General features: G+C 39.8%; 1 protein-coding gene across 3 annotated transcripts in view; it reads left to right on the top strand.

Moving 5' to 3' along the window:
- Positions 1–21,737, top strand: part of APBB2 (amyloid beta precursor protein binding family B member 2) — a 439,699-nt gene extending 417,962 nt beyond the window's left edge. For all 3 annotated transcript variants that reach the window (XM_082256024.1, XM_082256023.1, XM_082256025.1), the window contains 2 exons: positions 18,338–18,514; positions 20,023–21,737. In XM_082256024.1, the coding sequence (XP_082112150.1) occupies positions 18,338–18,514; positions 20,023–20,190 (345 nt within the window). In that variant the 3' untranslated portion in view covers positions 20,191–21,737. The remainder of the gene's footprint in view (positions 1–18,337; positions 18,515–20,022) is intronic.
- The last annotated feature ends 1,302 nt before the right edge of the window (positions 21,738–23,039 follow it).

Below are 23,039 nucleotides of genomic sequence, written 5' to 3' on the forward strand. Positions count from 1 at the left end.
TGCGGTTGGTACCGCCCACTGAATGTGAGAGGTGGGATACGTTTTGCCATGCCGCGATGCAAAGTATCCTGGGTGTGGCATGTGTACACCCTGATCCGCTGCCTTTGCAACTTAAGGGGGACCAGTTGGTAGTAGTAAAAACACAATTCAGCTGCATGTTTTTATCACGCCATTCAAGCTGTTGAAGCTGAACTTTAAGCAGCTATAAAATACACAAATTATTGCAGTGCTGTATTTATTAATATATACTTAATTTTTTATATACAAGTTGTGTAAGTACCGGAATCAGTTGTGATGTAGTGCAAGGAGCATGCTGTGTATTTAGCTGTTTGGCCAGTAAACTGAGGACATTAACCTGGCCATGTGTCTCCAAACCGGCTGGACAAAATTTCTAATACTTATGCAGGTAACACTTCCATATATCATTTGTGTATATAGTTGTTTGCCTGGAGTTCGGCTTTCAATGTATTTAATACATAATTTCCAAGTTAATTGGAGATAACGGTAGCCTGTTGAAGCTTTCTGCTTGTCTATAGCCAGTGGATTATTGGAAAGACTAAAAGAAACCCTACAGCATTCCTTCTATTACTGCTAGGTTGCTTCAAGGTCACATTTCAGTGGGAAGCTGTGCATGCACAATGACATTTCGATGTGTGCACAAAATATTAAATGGTGCTGCAATCACTGAAGCACAATAATCCGCTCATATTTTTGCATTGTGAATGTACATCATTTAGAGAACAGATGTTTGATTTAATAGCTTTTGTTAGTAATTAAGTGCATCGTATGTCTGGAGTTAACCCTTTCTCAATCCAAAGGAATGCAGGCTCTGGCGTTGGCTGTGTGCAATAATTTGGGCAGCTTTGTAATGGTGCTGGAACAATTTTCTGTAATATTTTAACCACTACATTTTGAAAAGCTTAACATTATTAGTATTGGGGCTTTTTTACACATGCGGTTGCCCTTGCTGTCCCTCTGAGAAGTGATTTGCAGTGGATTACATTTCAGATAGAAGTTGACAGGCGGCTGGAAGGCACTATGTTGCGTCCTCACCACCTGTTTTACCCTTAAAATCCTGCATCACAGTGCACTTGTTCACATGAATATGTCACGTTCAGGGGTGGTAGTGCCCACTATAATGCATCAGAGGATATCATTTGTGCTGCAGCTGCACCATTTGTACAACACTATCAGGCTGACTTTGCAGCTTAAGGGGGCAGTAAAACCATGGCTCAACAGTCTATTTTTCTACCCCTTAGATCTCAAGTGTAACTAGGAGTTATATTATATCAACAGTAAAAAGGTTAAGACTGAGCGTGTAGGCCCTTTACTGGATAATTTTGAGCTGATTACATTGAAAAGACTAATATTATCAAATAACTTCTTCAGCTCTGTGTATACAAAGGAAAATGACGTCGCTCAAGTGCATAACAGGGATAATATTAACATAGCCCCAAATGATCCATAATGGCTCAAAATGTACATAGTCCAGAAACATTTAGATAAAATAAAGGTGAATAAAGCACCTGGACCAGATGGCTTACATCCAAGGGTCCTCAAAGAGCTGAGCTCTGTTATATCTAAGCCATTGTTTCTTATTTTTTTGGGACTTTTAAAGAACTGGCATGGCACCGCTGGCCTGGCGTAAGGCCAATGTGGTGACTAAATTTAAAAAGGGATCTTTACCAAGTAACTACAAACCGGTTAGTTTAACTTCTATAGTCGGGAAGATACTAAAAAAGTTTAATAAGAGAAAACATAGATGAGTTTTTGCTAAAATATAATATTTTAAAAAACGAATTGAAAAGGATTAAGAGAGGTGCATGGAAGCCAGCCAGACCCCAGTCTGATGTACTCATCCTCCAGTCTGCCACCAACCAGACTGGCAGACTGGAGGGTGAGTACATCAGACTGAGGGCTGTCTGGCTTCCATGCACCTCTCTTAATCCATACAGGGATGGAGACGCTGGGCATACCTGCTGGTGTCTCACCTAAAGTCCCACATAGCCCACATTGTTTTTGTAGAATATAATATTTTAACCACTTCTGGACCTTAATGACCAGGCCATTTTTTTTTGTGATTCGGCACTGCGTTAATTCTACGAACAATCGTGCGATGCTGTACCTAAATAAAATTGATGTCCTTTATTTCTCAAAAATAGAGCTTTTTTTTGGTGGTATTTGATCACCTGTGCGATTTTTATTTTTTGCGCTATAGACAAAAAAACAGCGACAATTCTGAAAAAAAAATTATATTTTTCACTTTCTGCTATATAACATTCCTAAAAAAAGAAAATTAAAAAATCTATTTTTTTTCATCCTTTTAGGCCAATTTGTATTCTACTACGTATTTTTGGTAAAAAAAATGCAAGAAGCATATTTTGATTGGTTTGCGCAAAAGTTATCGCGTCTACAATCTAGGGGAAAGGTTTATGTAATTTTTTTGTTTTTTTACTAGTAATGGTGGCAATCTGCAATTTTTAGCGGGACTGCGACATTGCGGTGGACAGATTGGACACCTTACTGACATTTTTTACACTTTTGGGGGGATCAGTGACATTTTGACAGTAATCAGTGCTAAAAATATGCACTGTTACTGTAATAATGACACTGGCAGGGAAGGGGTTCACCTAGGGGTGATCAAAGGGTTAAGTGTGCGCCTAGGGGGTGTTTTATAACTGTGGGGGTGGGACTTGTGAAATGACCACAGAGACCTGTGATCCTATATATACAACAGCTGATCGCCCTTCTCTCTCATCGGGGAGTGATCGCACCAAGTGCTGCCACCTGTGGATCGGCATCCCTGCTGCCTAGTGGGGGCGGGAGCGCACCGGCGGCGGCATGCGCTCGCCTCCAGGAGCGCTCCCACAGATCGCTGTATAGGTACGGCGATTAGCGCAGCCGAGCCAGCCTGCCGCAGTATATATGCGGTGGGCGGTCGGCAAGTGGTTAAACAATAGTCAGCATGGAATCAAAGACCAACTTTGGCAGACAAATCTGATTTCTTTTTATGAGGAGGTAAGCAAAACTTTAGACAAAGTAGTGGCTGTGGATGTATTTGGGCTTTGCTAAAGTGTTTGACATTCCAATCCACACGTGGCTAATGAGTAAATTGGGCCTAGAAAATTCATTGATTAAATAGAATAAAAAACTGGCTAAAATACCATATTCAGAGAGTAGTGGTTACTGATTCATACTTTGAATAGTCTAAGGTTTTAGTTGTGTACCTTAAGGTTCAGTTTTGGGACCTTTACTTTTTAATATCTTTATAAATGATATAGGGTCTGGGATTAAAAGTACCATTTCGATCTTTGATCAAAAACGAAGGGATTTCCAGTCACTACTTACCAACCAGCCAAATTAACCTGTCTAACAGTATGCGTTAAAAACAAGGGTTTAGTTGCACACATTTGCAAATACATGCGTAAGCTGCAGGCCGCGTCAAGGCACCCTGATATCTGCAGTCCCTAACTCTACCTTTAAAGAGTCTTCACAATGGAAGCACATGCATTCTGATGAGATAGATGGAGGACAGGTGACTGGAGGGAGCCCACCCCTCCTTAAAGGCGCAGGGTCACACTGAACACCCAGCACATAGCACAATGGCAGCCAAGGTGTCAGTGCATTGCCTGACCAATATAAACGTTATACGATATTGCAAAAAGTGGTCACCTCCTCCATCTATAACTGGTCTTGATAGTAAGGAGCACTGGAAGGGCAAACACAGATCAAAAACAAAGAGATTTCCAGTCACTACTTACCAACCAGCCAGCAACCAGCCAAATTAACCTGTCTAACAGTATGCGTTAAAAACAGGGGTTTAGTTGCACACATTTGCAAATACATGCGTAAGCTGCAGGCCGCGCCAAGGCACCCTGATATCTGCAGTCCCTAACTCTACCTTTAAAGAGTCTTCACAATGGAAGCACATGCATTCTGATGAGATAGATGGAGGATAGGTGACTGGAGGGAGCCCACCCCTCCAATCTTTGCAGATGACACCAAGCTTTGCAGTGAAATTATGTCTTTCTAGGATGTTTTCACTTTACATGCCGACCACAATGCACTATTTAATTGGGCAACTATGTGACAAATTTGGTTTAATGTTGGTACATGTAAAGTTATGCACTCGGGGGCTAAGAATATGCATGCATCATACATACTAGGGGGAGAACAGTTGGGAGAGTCAATACTGGAGAAGGATATGGGTGTTTTGGTAGATCACAGACTTAACAGTAGTATGCAATGCCAAGCTGCACTTTCTAAAGCTTGCAAAATCCTTTCTTTCTGTATTAGAAGAGAATGGACTCCAGAGAGAGAGAGAGAGAGAGAGAGAGAGAGAGAGATATCATTTTGCCCCTGTACAAATCATTAGTAAGACCTCATCTGGAATATGCAGTTCAGTTTTGGGCATCAGTTCTTAAAAATAATATCATCAAACTGGAGAAAGTGCAGAGAAGGGCAACCAAACTGATAGGAAGCATGGAGGAGCTCAGCTATGAGGAAAGCTTAGAAGAACTGAATTTATTCTTTCTTGAGCAGAGGGATTAAGGGGGGGATATGATCAACATGTATAAATACATTAGTGGTCCTTATAGTGAACTTGGTGTTGAGTTATTCACTTTCATGCCATTACAGAGGACAAGGGGGCACTCTTTAAGTCTGGTGGTAAAGCGATTTAACCTTTTAATATGGAAAGACTTCTTCACAGAAAGAGCTGTGAAAATGTGGAATAAACTCCCTCAAGAACTCTGGCTCTGGCCAGTTCAGTAGATTGTTGTAAAAAAGCTGGATGCATACTCATTTTTAGAAGTAATAATTCCAGTGATAGTTGATCCAGGGAATATCAGATTGCCTCCTTGGGATCAGGAAAGGAATTTTTTTTTCCACTGGAGCAAATTTGATTGTGCTTTATTGTTTGTTTTTTTTTTGCCTTCCTCTGGATTAACACAATGGGTATAAAATAGTGTATATGGAGATTTTCTATTTGTGTTTTTTTGTTTATTTATTGGTTAAACTAAATGGACTAGTGTTTTTTTTTTTTTTTTAACCTGACTAACTATGTAATAATAAATATCTGAATTATAGGCAAATGGTTAAATACTTGGTTGAAATACATACCGTACCTGAAGGAACAGCAGCAAGGCCTAGTGCCTTTCTTCCTTCTCCCGGTCCGCTGTGCTGGCGATTAGAAGAGGCTGATATAAAAGCAAATACAGGTACTTAAAGTGGTTGTAAAGGTAAAGAACAATTACAGCCACTACACTGTGTAAATGTTTTTTTTTTTTAAACAATGCCTGTAAATACCTTATGTTTGATCTTTTATGGCCAGTCACACGATATGGGCTACGGAGGGAGGGGCCGAGATCCCCTCTGATGCCAGCTTGGGAGTTCATGTGACTGCGGTGACCAGCCACAATAGATTAAAGATAAGGTATCTGCAGGCTTTGTTTTACAAAAACATTTACACTGTGTAGGAGTGATTACTATAACAGAGTAGCTGGCTCTAATTGTTCTTTACTTTTACTGCCAGCTACTAATAGCAGTAGGAGGGGGGGCGCTGAGAGGTGGAGAGACACACACTGGAGCTGACAGACAGAGAGGAAGGGAGGGGGAGAGAGGAGAGCAGCAGGATGAGGGAGGTACGTAACCTGACCACGGTAATCAGGGATCAGCAGCGATGATTACTGTGGTCAACACACAGAGGGGGACACAGGAACAGGCAGGATCTACCAGTTTTTTTATAGCTTAGAAAGGGGCAGATTAGACAGCACAAGCACTGTGCTGTTGAATCTGCTTTAAGAGAACAGGATCTCTTTTTTTTTTGTTAGGGTTACAAATTTAAAGTGATTGTAAACGATCACCTTGTAAAACAACTCATTCAGTTTAAAATAGAAATGAAAGGCAAAACCTTTTGTATAGATATAAAAAACACATTATAAATACCCTTTTCCCTTTTTTTATAAATTATCATATTCCCTCTGTTCTCAGCTGCATAAGAGCTAGGGGGAGGAGAAGCAACAGCACACAGAGCCTAACAGTGAATGGCTGTGCAGCAGGGGCATGTCAGGACAAGTCTGATCATTGGAGGAGAGCAAACTGAGTTCCCAGCATATCTAGAGAACTGACCAAAGTGTGCTCTCCTGCTTAGTGTGGTCTGTTTTTAATAGGGAAGCAGAGGGACTGGCAGGAACACCAGGGATTTTACATATAAGAAGCAATACAAAGAGGACAGAATACTTTCTCATACAAATCACAGGCACATATCAGGAATATGAAGTGTTGGGGTAACAAACAAACAAAAGAGAAAAAGGTGACAGGGGAGGGAACCTCACACTGATTGACAGCCTCAGCTCCGTTGTTCCTATTTGCTGTGTGGAGGGGGGAGGGGGGGTGGATGGGTGTCTCTTCCCCCTTAGCCCCCGTTCACATAGGGGCGATCCGACTTCGGGTGGCGACCTCCGAGATCGCGGTGCGAGCAGTGCGCCACGACCTCGGAGCGGCCGCCACGGACTTCATAACATTGAAGTCTATGGCGGTCACCTCCTGGTCGCCCCAAAGAAGCTCCGGACCCTTTTTCTAAGTCGGAGCGACTTGTGTCGCTTCTATTAGAACGGGTACGCAGCTTCCCTATGGAAGGCGACCTGTGAGGCGACCAGGTCGCCTCTATGTGAACGGGGGCTTAATCAGCTCTCAGAGCTCTCCTTACTGCTTGTACCACTCTTCTAAACATAACATTGAAAAAAAAGAATGAAAAAACAAAACATAAATATGAAGTAGATACTGCTCATCATTAACAAAAGGGGTGCATTCCCATAAGGGGTGATTTGTTCTTAGCTCTGTGGCACACTGACACCCCCCGCTCAGCTCAGAGGACAAGGGTTGCTAACCCTGCAAACTCTGTACGTGTAAACACTGCACTAGTAGAGAGAATGATGTGAGCTCAAATCCTGTACGACAAAGTCACACCTGGCAGGAATCTATGGCAGTTTTCTATATAGGAAAACTGCAGTATTTATTTCACTCTGAAATAGAAACTGGTGCAGGTGGTGCAGATAGACCTAGAAAAAGGCCGATCTGCTTAGTTAATGAGCCAGGCAGTTTAGTTAATTCCCTGGTGTGCGTTTACTTTTGTTCAGGTGCATTCAGTGTAATTGTGTTTATAAAAAATAGAAATCTGAGCATCCGGGGCAGATTAGATACACTGAATGCGACTGAATGCATATAAATGTATGTGCATTTTGCACAAAAAAATATATATTTTCCCAGATCAATATTTTCTGACTTTATATAAAGCAAATGCAGAAGGCTTGTGTGAATGAGGCCTACTTTGTTCCAAGTTCTCATTCATCATTTGTAGCACAGTGATTTTATTTTTTACAAATCCAATTGTTTGTCTTCTGTGTTCATACATAGGAGCATTCTCTCATTTCATAGCTCGTTGACTTCTGTAAGACAGTTTGCAGATCATTTGGTCTGTGACTGAAAAGCACACATCTGTAAAATTAAATACTACTCCAGTGAAATCCTCATTCATAAAACTCCAGTAGAGTCTCTCTTTTGGTATACTTTCCATGAATGCATCAGAAATAAATGAAGCATTTCCATTCATGCTTGTGGTTCCCACATATTCTATCCTGTGACTATAAATGATACACATTGTAAGATGACAATGGAAAACCATACGTCTGAGGCTGGAGTTGGTTCAAAGTTTTACATTTTAAAGTCTTTATTTGTCATTTCCAAAAGTAAACCTTCCTAAAAGAAAATTTTATATTCTTGGAAGTTCATTTTTATTACATTAACATTGCTTTATTTACATTTACCAAAAGTACGGTAAATTTCATGTGACTCTCTAAAAATTTACTTGCATGCTTCTCCATATTTTGATCTTTGTATTTCATATATACATTTTAGTTATTCTTTCTAGTGTTTTGTATAACATAGAATATGACTAGCCTGGAAATGTTGTTCAGGCAGCAGAGGCAGCACCATGTCTCTGTTTTTAACAAGTTCTCAATATAAGCTGTTGTGATGAACTTGGTTGAAGTTAAACTCCAGCAAAAGTTTTGTAAAAAATGGAGAAATATTAAAATGCCCATTAGTTTATATAACTCTCAGGGTTTTTTTTTTATTTCCAATAATTTGTATTGAAGTTTTTGCAGTTATAAAGCAAAACGAACAGAGAAACAAAAGAAGAGAAAAACACAACCAAGACGTTTACGTATATATTTGATATACATGTAAGCTTCTAGCCATATAACAGCTAAGTCTTAAGCCCCGTACACACGTACCGATCGTCGGCCGAACGATCGGCCGTCTTTTGTCCAGGGCTGTCGTGTCTGTTGAAAACTGCAAAAGACTGCACATGAATTTTGTCGGCCAACAGCAGCCGACTGCAGAAGTGATGTCATGTGATTGTTAGCTTTCTGTGTGTTTTTTCTTTTCTGAGCATGCCCAGTCTTGCAAATCTGCTGTTTGTCGGCCGAATTCTGCACTGACTGGCGAACAATCGGCCGTTCTGGTGTTGGCCTACAAAAATTTTAAAGCATGCACATCAGATTCTTTTCGGCCGAAAGTGCGCTGTCGGCTGTCGGAAGCATCATACTAACAAGCCTACAATCGGCCGATCGGTCGTCGGCCGAATATTTACGGCCGACAATCGGTACGTGTGTACGGGCCTTAAGTCAGTCAAGCAATTACACACGCCATAGTGATAGAACATAGGGTCACATAATATCATTATTCATATAGTACCTCTAAATATTAGTACTAAAGACTCTGTATGATATCTATACATGTGAAAACACCAGTTCTACTAAAAATTTACAAAAACACAACACCATCTGTATTCGCACGAATATAACTATCTGCCTTACCACAGCTTAAAACAATAATCGCCGCCAACATAAGATTTCACAATAAAATATTTTAAACATATGTTCTGGAATGACATTGCCAAAGTTAATGTTTTTTCTGCTTATATTTTGCCTTCTTTGCAAATGCAAATCTGATCAAGGATCTCATTTACACATTTACAATTGCCCTAAAATTTACCATTGTTGGAGCAAAATTCTTCTACAGTATCTCACAAAAGTGAGTACACCCTTCACATTTTTGTAAATATTTTATTATATCTTTTCATGTGACAACACTGAAGAAATGACACTTTGCTACAATGGAAAGTAGTGAGTGTACAACTTGTATAAGAGTGTAAATTTGCTGTCCCTTCAAAATACCTCAACACACAGACATTAATGTCTAAAACACTGGCAACAAAAGTGAGTACATCCCTAAGTGAAAATATCCAAATTGGGCCCAAAGTGTCAATATTTTGTGTGGCCAGGATGATTTTTCAGCACTGCCTTAACCCTCTTGGGCATGGAGTTCACCAGAGCTTCACAGGTTGGCACTGGAGTCCTCTTCCACTTCTCCATGATGGCATCACCAAGCTGGCAGATGTTAGAGAACTTGCGCTCCTCCACCCTCCATTTGAGAATGCCCCACAGATGCTCAATAGGGTTTAGATCTGCAGACATGCTTGACCAGTCCATCACTTTTACCCTCAGTTTCTTTAGCAAGGCAATGGTCCTCTTGGAGGTGTGTTTGGGGTCGTTATCATGTTGGAATACTGCTCTGCGGCCCATTCTCCGAAGGGAGGAGATCATGCTCTGATTCAGTATGTCAAAGTACATGTTGACATTCATGGTTCCTTTAATGAACTGTAGCTCCCCAGTGCCAGCAGCACTTATGCAGACACAGACCAGGACACTCCCACCACCATGCTTGACTGTAGGCAAGACACACTTGTCTTTGTACTCCTCAACTGGTTGTCGCCACACACACTTGAAACGATCTGAACCAAATAAGTTTATCTTGGTCTCATCAGACCACAGGACATGGTTCCAGTAATCCATGTCCTTAGTCTGCTTGCCTTCAGACAAACTGTTTGCAAGCTTTCTTGTGCATCATCTTTAGAAAAGGGTTCCTTCTAGGATGACAGCCATGCAGACCAATTTGATGCAGTGTGTGGCATATGGTCTGAGCACTGAGAGGCTGACCCCCCCACCATTACAACCTCTGTAGCAATGCTGCCAGCACTCATACATCTATTTCCCAAAGACAACCTCTGGATATGACGGACTCAACCTCTTTGGTCGACCATGGCGAGGCCCGTTCTGAGTGGAACCTGTCCTGGTAAACCGCTGTATGGTCTTGGCCACCATGCTTCAGCTTAGTTTCAGGGTCTTGGCAATTTTCTTATAGCCTAGGCTATTTTTATGTAGAGCAACAATTCTTTTCTTCAGATCCTCAGAGAGTTCTTTGCCATGAGGTGCCATGTTGAACTTCCAGTGAACAGTATGAGAGATTAAGAGCGATAATACCAAATTTAACACTAAAAGAAACTGAGGGTAAGGGTGATAGACTGGCCAAGCATGTCTCTAGACCTAAACCCTATTGAGCATCTGTGGGGCATCCTCAAACGGAAGGTGGAGGAGCGCAAGGTCTCTAACATCCACCAGCTCGGTGATGTCGCCATGGAGGAGTGGAAGAGGACTCCAGTGGCAACCTATGAAGCTCTGGTGAACTCCATCCCAGGAGGGTTAAGGCAGTGCTGAAAAATAATGGTGGCCACACAAAATATTGACACTTTGGGCAAAATTTTGACATTTTCACTTAGGGGTGTACTCACTTTTGTTATCAACGGTTTACACATTAATGGCTGTGTGTTGAGTTAATTTAAGGGGACAGCAATTTTACACTGTTATACAAGCTGTACACTCACTACTTTACATTGTAGCAAAGTGTAGTTTCTTTAGTGTTGTCACATGAAAAGATATAATAAAATATTTACAAAAATGTGAGGGGTGTACTCAGTTTCATGAGATACTGTATATACTACCATTAATGTGAAGTCTTTCTAAACCTTGATATTATTTATACTGTTCAGCTAATGAGCCATAAATGATTATCTTGGGATGTGCAATATACCAATAAGATCCTTATAAGTTGCTGTACAGTATTACTTATTTGTTAATAAGTACACTCAATCTAAATCCATATCTGACACATACTCATTTCCAATAAATGCTCTATTATTGCTCTCAGTGTACATGACCTTATGTACACAAGTGTAAACTTATGTACACTTTTGAGCAGCATGAAACACAATTCATTCTATACTATACGTTATTTGTAAAATGTTTCTATGTACCAATACTAAGTACTGCTTATACTGTAGTTTTTCTTTTCAGGTTTTATGTTTCTATGACCACAGAGGTGGAAATTTTACATTTGAGTGTTGTCTCCAGAGCAAGTGTTTTCTTTTGAAGATATCCCTTCTACTTACAATCTTGTGACTGCCCTAAAAATGTTAGATTTGCCCTCAATTTCTGTCCTGGCAGCAATGGACACCACGACAGATAGTGAGGGTAGATCTTTCTGAAATAGACACAGAGAACAATAAAAACCCAACAGGTGTTGTCGCCTTTTCCCAGTTTATCCAAAACTAGGATAAAAAATATTTGGCTGATTTAATCTCATTGTAGTGCTCCAGCATTCTTTCCCAGCCTGTACTACTGTTGCTTTAATCATATAATGCAAATTGCAATTTAGTATCCCAATGATAAATATAGGGAGTATGCTTGATAGGAATTACTCTCAACAAGGGACAAAGCTTGCTGCAAGAGTTTTAGCTAGATGTGTCTATTGATGCATTTCTTCAGCGCAATCCAACATTCTGGTTCTAAAAATTGTATTGGCTCTCAGCATCCATAACGTGCAGTACTGGTAAGGTAATGCAAGCAATGAGTGCATGGACTAAGACATTTACAATATACCTGCAATCTTGACATCCAAAAGTTTTTCAATACTGTATTCGGAATCTACTGCACTTTTGATTATTATGTTTCTATTGTTTTTGTAATCCTTAAAAATCTATCTTTTTTGAAAGCTGAAAATAGAACCAAAGTGAATTAACCTGTGTGATGAAAATTGAATATAAGTGTATTCTTCATCAGGGTCATGGTTTTTACACATCTTTTTATTTCTGCATTTTCCCTCATACTTGGTGTAATCATATGCAACCATTTTCTTTCTTGTTCACTGAGTGACATATGATTCAGAGACAATTAGGTTATACTGCTGTCTACAGGGGGATTTAAACACTGACAAACAAAACAGTGACCAACACTGTTGGACCTTTTTTTCTATTTAAAAAAAGCTTTGTACTAGTAATTTTTTTTACATTCAAAATTATTATTATTTTTATTCTTTCAAGCTTTTCCCAAGAGCTGCAGGAGCTAGGGCCTATACACACCTATGCAAATCAGTGTATCGTCAACAATAGCCCTGGTGGCCATACCCGGATCCCACTGGACTGGAGAATTGCGGAACTAGGCCAGACTGTGACCATCAGGCTCTGGGCTATGCACAGTGGTGCTTCACAGACCTAAGTGTTAGGTATTCGCAGAGTGCTTTCAGGGTTCACAGCCATGATGCAACCTCTGGTGTGACTCAGTATCTAAAGATCCATTTTGTGAATAGGCTGTAAACTGAGTGTCGGAAGGTACCTTGCAAAACAGAGAGTTGAGCGCCATTATTACAGCTGTTCTTTATGTTGGTTGCCACAGAAAGGTTCAATGCTGAGGATATGAGCTCTTAGGCAATCCCTTAGGTGGAGTGTTGCGTGCACATGCTTTGCACTCTTCTTCCTGCTATTCAACATAAGGTAACTAATTTCTGCCCCTGCTCCTTATCTCCATGGATGTGGAGATCCTCCTTGGTTGGTGTTTGATGCCTGCCAACTGTAACCTGGCCAACTCTGGATGCCTGAACTTTTCCTGCATCAAGCAGTCAGTTTTTGGGTATTCAAGGCCCAGCCTTGTACCCTAGGCTTCGTAATCCCTGCTTTGCAAGACAACATGTTGGGTCCCAGACACACAGTGTGCAGTTCCACTGTAACAGGTCCTTGCAGCTTACGGTCCATTATCAGCTTTGGTGCTGCCTTTAGTGCTCCTGTTCAAGGACCTGACGTTGACAGCCTGGAATGTTGCTAGGAGTCTCCCTTAGTTTACTCAGGCAAGGCCCTCCACTCGGGTCTATCCCGGGAGGATTTCACAGTTATGTAGGTTTGCAGAATCACTTCCTAATTTGCCTACAGCCACAGGAGTCTCTGAGACTTCTGCTGCAGAGTTTATGTCTGAGTCTTATAAATACTTATAAGATGATAGTGCCCCTGAGGAGTTGCAGGCTGCTGCCATTACTTTCAGGTTTTGAGAAACTATTTCAGCTTTTATTGACACAACAGTTTAAAACTGGAAGATTGGCCTGCAGCTTCTGCTAGTGTCCTCTTTAGAGACTGGAGAGTAAACAGTTTATCATAGCTATTGAGCTCATCTTTGATATATTTGTACATTTTAATCATATCCCCTCTTAAGCACCACTTCTTCTCATAGCTGAGGTCCTCAATTCCCCTTATTAATTTTGTTGCCCTTCGCTGAATTCTTTCTAATTCACAACATCTTTCCTGAGGGCTGGTGACTGAACTGCATATATAAAAGTGAGGCCGAACCAGTGCTTTGTAAAGGGGAGAAATTACTGATATTTCTCTGGAATGCATGCCTTTTAATGCATAACAATAGTTTGCTTGTTTTGTTAGCTGCAGCTTGACATTGCATACTATTCCTAAATATGTGATCTACAAGCACCCCTAATCATTTTCCATAACTGATTCTCCCAGTGGATCCCCTCCTAAAGTGTATTTTTGGCACCTAAGTGCATAACTTTACATTTCCCAATATTAAACCTCATCTGCCAAGAAGCTGCTTATCCCCTTTTTGTATTAAGGTCTTCCTGTAATAATATAGTCACAAAAAAGGCAGCGCTCTCCTTCAGTAAAGTGCAAAAGAGTCATAGGCCTGAATCTATGAGAAAGCCCATTGGGCGCTACGCGTAGGGTAAGTGGTGAGGTAATCACACTGGGACTAGGTGGAGCTGTGTATGCAGAGGATTGTATTAGGAAATGCTCATTTTTTACTTCTGAAATGTGAGTAGATTTTTATATGGAAATAGATACTTTTTATTAGCGATTTGCACTATGGTTTGTTCCTCTTGCCTCCTATATGATTGACACCACGCTAAGAGCCACAGATTTGGAGTGTATAGCCACTAAAAGTTGAATGCACTTTACTGAAGGAGCACGCTGCACTTTTTTGTGACTATATATATATTTATTGCATTTTGTACAGTATGTAGGATGCATAACGGTGCTAGCTGCCCCTTATAGTATATAGAGTTGTGTAATAGGTGTTTTATACAGAGGGATAGCGTGGAAAGTTTTTTTCACATTTACAGTGGGTACGAAAAGTATTCAGACCCCCTTAAATTTTTCACTCTTTGTTATATTGCAGCCATTTGCTAAAATCATTTAGGTTCATTCTTCTTCCTCATGAATGTACACATAGCACCCCATACTGATAGAAAAACACAGAATTGTTGACATTGTTGCAGATTTATTAAAAAAGAAAAACTGAAATATCACATGGTCCTAAGTATTCAGACCCTTTGCTCAGTATTTAGTAGAAGCCCCCTTTTGATCTAATACAGCCAGGAGTCTTTTTGGGAAAGATGCAACAAGTCTTTCACACCTGGATTTGGGGATCCTCTGCCATTCCTCCTTGCAGATACTCTCCAGTTCTGTCAGGTTGGATGGTAAATGTTGGTGGACAGCCATTTTTAGGTCTCTCCAGAGATGCTCAATTGGGTTTAAGTCAGGGCTCTGGCTGGGCCATTCAAGAATAGTCACGGAGTTGTTGTGAAGCCACTCCTTCGTTATTTTAGCTGTGTGCTTAGGGTCATTGTCTTGTTGGAAGGTAAACCTTCGGCCCAGTCTGAGGTCCAGAGCACTCTGGAGAAGGTTTTTGTCCAGGATATCCCTGTACTTGGCCGCATTCATCTTTCCCTCGATTGCAACCAGTCGTCCTGTCCCTGCAGCTGAAAAACACCCCCACAGCATGATGCTGCCACCACCATGCTTCACTGTTGGGACTGTATTGGACAGGTGATGAGCAGTGCCTGGTTTTCTCCACACATACCGCTTAGAATTAAGGCCAAAAAGTTCTATTTTGGTCTCATCAGACCAGAGAATCTTATTTCTCACCATCTTGGAGTCCTTCAGGTGTTTTTTAGCAAACTCCATGCGGGCTTTCATGTGTCTTACACTGAGGAGAGGCTTCCGTCGGGCCACTCTGCCATAAAGCCCCGACTGGTGGAGGGCTGCAGTGATGGTTGACTTTCTACAACTTTCTCCCATCTCCTGACTGCATCTCTGGAGCTCAGCCACAGTGATCTTTGGGTTCTTCTTTACCTCTCTCACCAAGGCTCTTCTCCCCCTATAGCTCAGTTTGGCCGGACGGCCAGCTCTAGGAAGGGTTCTGGTCATCCCAAACATCTTCCATTTGAGGATTATGGAGGCCACTGTGCTCTTAGGAAACTTAAGTGCAGCAGAAATCTTTTTGTAACCTTGGCCAGATCTGTGCCTTGCCACATTTCTGTCTCTGAGCTCTTCAGGCAGTTCCTTTGACCTCATGATTCTCATTTGCTCTGACATGCATTGTGATCTGGAAGGTCTTATATAGACAGGTGTGTGGCTTTCCTAATCAAGTCCAATCAGTATAATCAAACACAGCTGGACTCAAATGAAGGTGTAGAACCATCTCAAGGATGATCAGAAGAAATGGAAAGCACCTGAGTTAAATATATGAGTGTCACAGCAAAGGGTCTGAATACATAGGACCATGTGATATTTCAGTTTTTCTTTTTTAATAAATCTGCAACAATGTCAACAATTCTGTGTTTTTCCGTCAATATGGGGAGCTGTGTGTACATTCATGAGGAAGAAGAATGAACTTAAATGATTTTAACAAATGGCTGCAATATAACAAAGAGTGAAAAATTTAAGGGGGTCTGAATACTTTTCGTACCCACTGTATATACTGTATTTTCTGGCGTATAAGACTACTTTTGAACCTCAAAAAAATCCCCCAAAAATGGGGGGGTCGTCTTATACACCGAGTATAATATCTCCAAGGTAACCTAAGTATAAGTATTACCGGTAGATGTAATCTCTCAAGATGCTGGCTGTGTGGAAATCCTGTACCGGTATACCGTATGTACCGTAGCTTCGGCTACATACAGTATACCGCGCTGAGCTAATCAGGTAGATTGATGTATTCTATTATTGAATGCAAAGCCTGCTCGGATTGGCGGAGTATCATCAGCCCGCCTCTCTGACTCTGCCAATCCTAGCAGTCTTTGCATTCAATAATAGAATACATAGCTCACTGTGATTGGCTCAGCGCGGTATACTGTATGTAGCCGAAGCTACGGTACATACGGTATACCGGTACAGGTTTCCCGCACCGCCAGCGCCTTGAGATTACATCTACTGGTAATACTTAGGGTACCTTGGAGATATTATGAGAGATTACTAATATTACAGTACTAGGGTACCTTGGAGATCTATGAGAAATCTGATGTTTTTCAATGGTGTTGCCTTGCTTCAGAAGGGGGGTAGTCTTATACGGCGAGTATAGCCCAAAACCTATGTTTTAACTTTAAAATTAGGGGGGTCGTCTTATACGCCCAGTCGTCTTATACGCCGGAAAATACAGTACTTCCTGTATTGATGATACTTGCTGTGATGAACTAATTTCCCAGTATAATTTAGTATTATCAGCAAACACGGAATATGAACTCTTGATTTCAACCTCTATATCTTAAAAAAAACAAATTTAAACAGCAAAAGCCCCAAGACAATAACCCTGGGGAAAACCTAAGGCACACTACTCCTAACTCTAGACCTTTCACAGAATGAGCTATTTATAACTGCTGTCCGGACCCATTCATGTAACCAGCTTCCTATCTATGTACATATAATTTCATCAACTCTAGCAGACCCAACATTATAAATTAAACCTTTGAGGTACAGTATCAAAAGCCCTAGCAAAATCTAGATAAACTATGTTCACTGTACTTCCACCATCCAACTTCTCAGTTACTTCCTCATAGAACGATTATAGATTTATATGACAAGAATGGCCTTTCATAAATAGTGCTGGTTGTCACTTACAATACCTTTATCACAGACAAATGTATGTATAAAATCCCTTACCATTCCTAGTCAGTAAGTTTTCTTTAAAAATTAGAAATAGTGGCTTGGCCATAACTGAGCTAGGTTCCCTAAAGACTCACTGGTGTAAGTAATCTGGACCTGATGATTTGTTTTTCTTGTTGTTTCTCCAGTCTCTTTTGTACCTGGTTTTCAGTCAACCATGTGGGTACCTTCTATGAAACATCATTAATATTACTGTTAAGACTATCAAACCTGTCTTTTTCATCCATAAAAGCCGAAGAGAAAAAAAATCTGCCATTTCCCTGTCATTTATGAACAGCTTCCTGTGTTCAACTGTATGGGGCCTATTTGTTCTTTAACAATCTTTTTATTATTAATATACTTAAAATGATTTTGTGGTGCTGTGGCCTAAAGCTTTCCTAAGGTGATGTCAGCTTTTCACTTTAACCAGGACATTGTTCTTCCATTCTACTGTCTGGGTCCAGTGCATCAAAGGGGATATAACCTTCATTATTTGAATGAAGCTCATGCTGTGAATGTCCAGCTACTGTTTCAGATAGAGGGACTTACTCTATTAGTCATCCTGGAGGGGAAACCGCTTCTTTTTCTACCATTTCTAGGTGGCTCAGGCATATCATCCAAGCGTATGGTCTTAAGTATTGGTTTCCACTCTTTCCTCTATTAGGGTTGTTTCCCAGATTTTCAAAGCTGCCACCTGGTCTTTTCACAGGTTCTCTAAGTTTTACCAGGTTGATCTTCAGGTCTCATCTTGTGCCACTTTTCGGTGTAAAGTCCTTCAGGCAGCTCTTTTCTACAAATATTAGTCATGTTGAAAGGAGTTATACGGTCTGGTCACTGTTTTTTCATGTGCCATTGTACAAATCCCTCTGTAGGTAGTATAACCCGATTGTCTGAATTTCCGTGTCCCTCAATGAACTCCAAAAAACTGATTTTAAGGTAAGGACAAAAAGCCAACTTTCCACAACATCCCAGAGAAACCAGCATTTTCTTTTCAAAATCAGAATAGTGAAATGGTATTCTAGCCTAAAGTTACTTTGCAGGTTGTTGGAAAATGACAAATACTCACACAGATGATTCTGGTGACCGTTTTACAGAAGCACTTTAACTTTATATATTCAGATCTACCTATATTATGTGAATTTGCCATTGTGTATTTCTAATCTAATCTAATCTGTCTGGCAGGATGAAGAGGTCTTGGTGGAATGCAGGGTTCGCTTCCTGTCCTTCATGGGCGTTGGCAAAGACATTCACACGTTCGCTTTTATTATGGACACTGGAAATCAGCACTTTGAGACTCATGTCTTCTGGTGTGAGCCTAATGCAGGAAATGTTTCTGAAGCTGTGCAAGCAGCCTGCATGGTGAGAGGATTTTCCTGTAATTCAATCTTTCCAAAGTTCAATGTAACATAATAAACTATCCATACCATAAGTCATAGATTGTACTGAGCTCCAGAGCAGATGTTGACAGTTTAAGTTGCTGGTATAATATATATATATATACAGAGTTGTATAAAGTACTCGAAACCCATACTTGAGTAAAAGTACAAGTGCTCGATCAAAAAGTGACTTGAGTAGAAGTGGAAGTGCTCGATCAAAAAGTGACTTGAGTAGAAGTACTAAAGTATTCAATATTTTTTGTACTTAAGTATTGCAAGTAGTTTTTTTTTTAAATTTTGCTACTCAAGTACTGAAAGTAAAAGTACCAGTAGTTTTGAAAAAAAATTGCTACTCAAGTACTGAAAGTAAAAGTACAAGTACTGTGTTATGTAGTTATTAAAGAAAGAAGTCAAAAGTTTGAACATCATATTGTTTTTTATTATTTCAAATGCAGTTTTAATTTATACATACAGTAGCATTTATTTTCGTATGCGCTGATAATGCACATGTTTTGAGCTTCATGAAACCTGCCATCTACTATTCTGGCAGTGGTAATTTTTATAATTGTAACTAGTAACTATGCAGCACAAAAAAAAAATATTGGAGTAGAAGTATTTAAATCATTGAAAAAATGTAGTGAAGTAGGAGAAAAAAATTATACTCTAGGAAAGTACAGATACCGCCTTTCGGTACTTAAGTACAGTAGTGAAGTAGTTCTACTTAGTTACTATACATCTCTGTATGTATATATATATATATATATATATATATATATATATATATATATACATATATACATATATACATCTCTAAATCTTTAATGGCATTGTCAATATGGAGTTTTTTTTTTAACATGCTGTGTAACAATAATGAATGCATCTGAAACTGAAACCTTTTTTTAACTATACTTACTTTCTGTTTGAAGAAGGGGGGGAAGGTTAGAATAATTTTTGTGCTGCCCATACAGGTGAGATTTGCCATTTCTTTCTGTCTAATTATTAAGGCTATGTTCACATCTTGGCGTTGCTAATTTTTCCAGGCGTTTTTATGGGAGTTTTTTCAGGCGTTTTACAGGCATTTTTACAGGCGTTTTTGTGCAGGTGTTTTTAGGTTGATTAGTGACCAATTGAAAAAAATAAAAACGCCTGTAATCTGCTAAAAAAGAAGCTCATGTACTTTTTTGAGCGTTGGGCATTTTGCTTAAAACATCAAAACGCTCAGATGTGAACAGGGGCCATTGAAATTAATAGGATTTGTCTTGTTGGGCGTTATTTGAGCTGATCCTAGAGCAGAAAAACTCCCCAAAATCGCCCCAAACGCCTACATGTGAACTTAGCCTAAGTGTCAGAAAGAACTGTAATTAAGACATAGACAAAAAAAAACAGCATTCATTCTTCTCTTTCCCATCTAAAACTAAAAAAAATATACTTTTGATGAAGTTGGTCTTTAAGGTTCATACCTCTACTAACATGTGCCTTGCTCCCTTGTAGTTGCGGTATCAGAAGTGCCTGGTTGCCAGGCCTCCATCCCTGAAGGCTCAGCCTCTACCTCCTCCTGCAGACTCAGTGACACGAAGAGTCACAACTAGTGTAAAACGAGGCGTTCAGTCCCTGATTGACACTTTGAAACAGAAACGCCCTGTGGCTGACATGCCATAGCTGCAGGAAGCAACTGGATCAATGAACACTTGAATCTTATGTGTCTGCTGAAGTTAAAGTAGCTCTCTAATGGAGTATCCTGAAGCCCAGCCTTTTCAGTAAACTGCTGCTTTCTCTTCAGAGAATCTCCCTTATCCGATGTTTGACAAGCATGTTCTCGTTCTGACACCATGGCGTACTACAAAAGAAGCATGAATATAAATATATCTACTCATAACTTTTATTTTTCTCTCTCCTGTCAGTGGTTCCTATTACTTGCATTGGATCGTCCGTTTCTGATTGTAAATAGGATGAACATTTCATGACAAAATGACATTATCTGCACTCTTAACAAATGCCATGGAGTCCATTGTTGTAAGGATTACTAAGCATCCCATAGCTCACTGACTCATCTTCATCATTGAGAGAAATAACTGCTCACTGCCATAGATGTTCTCATGAGATGCTGTTTTCTGATCATAGTGGTGACTCAAGTGTCTTCAGAAAAGGATCTTGGATTCCCCTATTACCTGCACTAGCAGTACTTCATCATTAACTGCACAGAGACATCATGTAAAACATAATAAAGGAGCCTAGTGGATGGGCTTCCCTGTGGCGGCAGCATAATTAAGTACAAGAAATGAACAATCCCAAGTCAGCTTGTTAGTGTCTTACACTGCGCCTCATCTCCAGAGTGTCTCTGTTATAGAGATTCTATTTCTGATTTTCATTTTTTGCAGAAATATGCTCATTAATCCATTTCTAACATCATCCTTGCATATGAGGTCGTGTAAGAACACTTTATTTCATCTTGTGTAAATTACAGAAGCAAGCAGATACTATACATTCTTCACATCGAATAATAAGACCCACGGTCACTACAACTTGTTCATTCTAGCTCTTGAGTGGCAGTGGTAGTCTTTGTTTATACTTGCCAAGCTGAATCAGCTGCTGAATAGTTAGCTACATCCATTCAATGGTTTAATATTCATTTATGACCTGCAGACAGCAGCCTTCTCACCTATAGCCTTATTGTGTGCACTTTTTTGATCTGTGTTATGTTTGTAATGATGCTTTCAGTTTTAGTTCATTTATTAGAAAGTATTGCATTCTAAGTACAGGACAAGGGATCTTCACATATCACTACACACTTGTACATCCAGGATTGTATGGTTATTATTAAATTCTGGGGAATATATTTATGTTTAGATCACATACCTGACATTATATGGCAAAAAAAAAAAAATTATACTCCATGTCTAGAGGTTCTTGGATTATTTTAGGGATGAAGAAAATATGTCTCTTGGGCCTAAACAGCAGTTGGTTGATTATGGTGGACTATGCTAGAGGTGCAGGTACACATATTAGATCCTTGCAAGCAGTGGTAATTTCGCAGGCGAAAAATGTTATTATTTTAGTCTACTAAAATTAGATGAAAACTAAAACAATTCAGATGACAAAAATATGACTAAAACCGAATGACATTTTAGTCAAAAGACTATGACTAAAACGAAATCTAAAATTGACGTTAAAATTAACACTGATTATATATAAAAATGGCTAAATCTGTGTGTGTAGTGCATGTTCAAAGCTTAAAACCATAAATAATAACATGTTATTAGATTTTTACTCCAGGAGTATATAATGATTTTGGAAATTTTAGAGAAATGCTTAAATACTGCATTACAATTAATTTAAACCCATTGGCATTTTAGTCAAAAGTCTATGACTAAAACTAGATCAAAATTTGACGTCAAAATTAACACTGATTAAATATCAAAACGGCTAAATCTGTGTCTGTAATGCATGTTCAAGGCTTAATACCATAAATAATAACATGTTATTAGATTTTTACTCCAGGAGTATATAATGATTTTGGATATTTTAGAGAAATGCATAAATACTGCATTAGAATGTATTTAAACCCATTGGCATTAAAAGTCTATGACTAAAACTAGATCAAAATTTGACGTCAAAATTAACACTGATTATATTTCAAAACGGCTAAATCTGTGTCTGTAATGCATGTTCAAGGCTTAATACCATAAATAATAACTTGTTATTAGAGTTTTACTGCAGGAGTATATAATGATTTTGGAAATTTTAGAGAAATGCTTAAATACTGCATTACAATTAATTTAAACCCATTGGCATTTTAGTCAAAAGTCTATGACTAAAACTAGATCAAAATTTGATGTCATAATTAACACTGCTTCCAAGAACAGCACACAAATACTCATAAATGTAAAAGTACAAGATAAGTAAATAACCACTAGTAACCATAGGAGTTTTGAAAACTCCAGAATTAATGATCCAGATCAGTAAATACAAAGAGGAGCATGTTTGCCATATTCATAAAATAAAGTAGGATATACTTTAGATAAACATTCTGTGTCATGTATGCATTTTAGATTAGCCATGTTTATGTATGGCAAAGCAGCAGACTCTCTTTAGGCTACGTTCACATGTTAACGTAGCGGACCGCGGGCAGAATCACCGCGATTCTGACCGCAATCCGGAAATCATTGAAAATCGCGGGACCCCTGTGCGTTGCCATTGGTTTGCAATGGCACCCCAAACGCTGTGCGATGTTGCCGCAATTTCCACCTGCCGAATCGCGGTAACATCGTGCAAACAAAATCGTGGGTCGCATGACGCACAAAAAAGGTACAAGAGCTTCCTTGGGGTGTCATGCGACCCGCAATTTTGTTCACGTGATGTTACCGCGATTCGGCAGGCGGAAATCGTGGCAACATCGCACAGCGTTTGGGGCGCCATTGCAAATCAACGGCAAAGCACAGGTGTCCCGCGATTTGCAATGATTTCCGGATCGCGGGCAGAATTGCGGTGATTCTGCCCGCGGTCCGCTA

Source organism: Pelophylax lessonae (genome assembly GCF_965119305.1).
Source record: "Pelophylax lessonae genome assembly, chromosome: 1".
Lineage (NCBI taxonomy): Eukaryota > Metazoa > Chordata > Amphibia > Anura > Ranidae > Pelophylax > Pelophylax lessonae.